This window comes from Cyprinodon variegatus, unplaced genomic scaffold (assembly GCF_000732505.1).
Source record: "Cyprinodon variegatus isolate N-32 unplaced genomic scaffold, C_variegatus-1.0 Scaffold294, whole genome shotgun sequence".
In the NCBI taxonomy this organism is placed as follows: domain Eukaryota; kingdom Metazoa; phylum Chordata; class Actinopteri; order Cyprinodontiformes; family Cyprinodontidae; genus Cyprinodon; species Cyprinodon variegatus.
In genome coordinates, this window is record NW_015150747.1 from 466,140 (window position 1) to 467,749 (window position 1,610).

The window sequence follows — 1,610 nt, forward strand, 5'->3', positions numbered from 1 at the left end:
CAGGCCCCCCGAGTCAATCGGGCAGCCCGAGTCAATCTGGTACGTACAACGATCCAGTCAGCCATTAGTGGACTGGTCTGAACGCCAGAACCAAATAAGGCAACATCCCCAAATTGACGTCAATTTGGTGCTTCGTTTGGATTCGCCCGTTTTATTTTGGAAGTTTAGAATTATGAGATTTGCAGAGAAAGGAGGTGTGGATAGGGTTTGAACTTCTCTGTACGTCCATTTCAATAACTATCGTTATTCATCACTGACAATGTGAACTCCGTTTTGCATTCTATGACCCCTTTAAGGGTCTTGCTCAGGAACCCAGAGTGCAGGCTGTGGGGATCAAACCGGGCTTGCAACCTTCTCAGGGCACAAGAGCGCTGCTCTAACTACTAAGCCAGCACTCCCCACTATCACAGCGCTTTTTAATTCTTCAGTTTAGCCCTAAATGAGGATGTTTTTCTTCAGGGTTTATCGGAGAAGCCAAAGACTGGAGGACCTGTTGAAGGTTGTGAACCCGTCCATTTTTCTTGCAATTGATTACAGGATTTTTGTACCTTCTGCATTGCTGAACACAGGACATCATTTCCCATGTGGAAGGGAACCTGGACCGAGCCCAGAAACCGGACCACGAATGGCTCCGTCCAGCCGTCATTCCGGGCTGAAAGAAAATCAGACCAAGAAACAAATTAAAAGACCAGAAGCTGAAAAAGAAAAGTAAATCCACACTTTTTGCTACCTCTGCTGGACTTTTTCTGTATCACCCAGCTCAGCTTAGCTGAAAATCAGATTGATTGCCTGAAATCTACCCTAAAGAAAGGACTTCCTGGTTCCCAGAACCATGGAAAGGGATGGGATATGTCCACGGCTCTACTGGTTCCATCGACTATGGCTTGACACAGCAAAACTTCAGACATCCAAACTGCGCAGTGGTGTTAACTCTGCTCCCGCACAGCGTCATAGACAGTCTCTCATCATCTACTTCTTTTTCAGGGAGTTTTAGTTTTCAACATTTGCAGCTTTTTAACAATTTTCAATATTTGCTTCTTTAACCTGTTGAGGTTCAGCTTCACTGGAAAAAGGATCTAGAAATAAGTAAAAATTTCTTAAATTAAGTGTATTTACCTTTAATTTGAGTAGATAAATTAGATAGTTTGCCAATGGAATGAGTATTTTAATCTTAAAATAAGATAATTAGATAATATGTACTTAAAACAAGACAATGCAATTGTATTTTCATATTTTAAGTGTAAATTGTCTTGCTCCATTGGCAAAATGTCTCTTTTACACCCTCAATCAAAGAACAAATGCACTTATTATAAGAAACAATAACTTGTCTAGATTTCATTTTTTTCCAGTGTTCTGGGATGTTTTCATCCATTATTTTGAGCTTAAAGGATTAAAATGTGTATTTTCTTTAGCCTTTCAGGTTTCTAAGAGTGGCTAAAAGAAATTGGCATATGTGTAACTTCCTCTTTACATCCCAGGGACACAGGAAGTCAGGAATTACTTAATAAATCTTCCTAGACAGCAAAGCAGAAAGTATAAATAAAATTTACTTCATATGGACAGATATGTTTTGGGACTAAATACTGCAGCACAGTTAGAAATATTTATTT

General features: G+C 39.7%; 1 protein-coding gene across 1 annotated transcript in view; it reads right to left on the bottom strand.

Moving 5' to 3' along the window:
* Positions 1–1,610, bottom strand: part of LOC107090417 (C-Jun-amino-terminal kinase-interacting protein 1-like) — a 34,256-nt gene that overhangs the window by 6,011 nt on the left and 26,635 nt on the right. Inside the window, exon 6 of the mRNA XM_015383786.1 lies at positions 549–652. Coding sequence (XP_015239272.1) covers positions 549–652 — 104 coding nt within the window. The remainder of the gene's footprint in view (positions 1–548; positions 653–1,610) is intronic.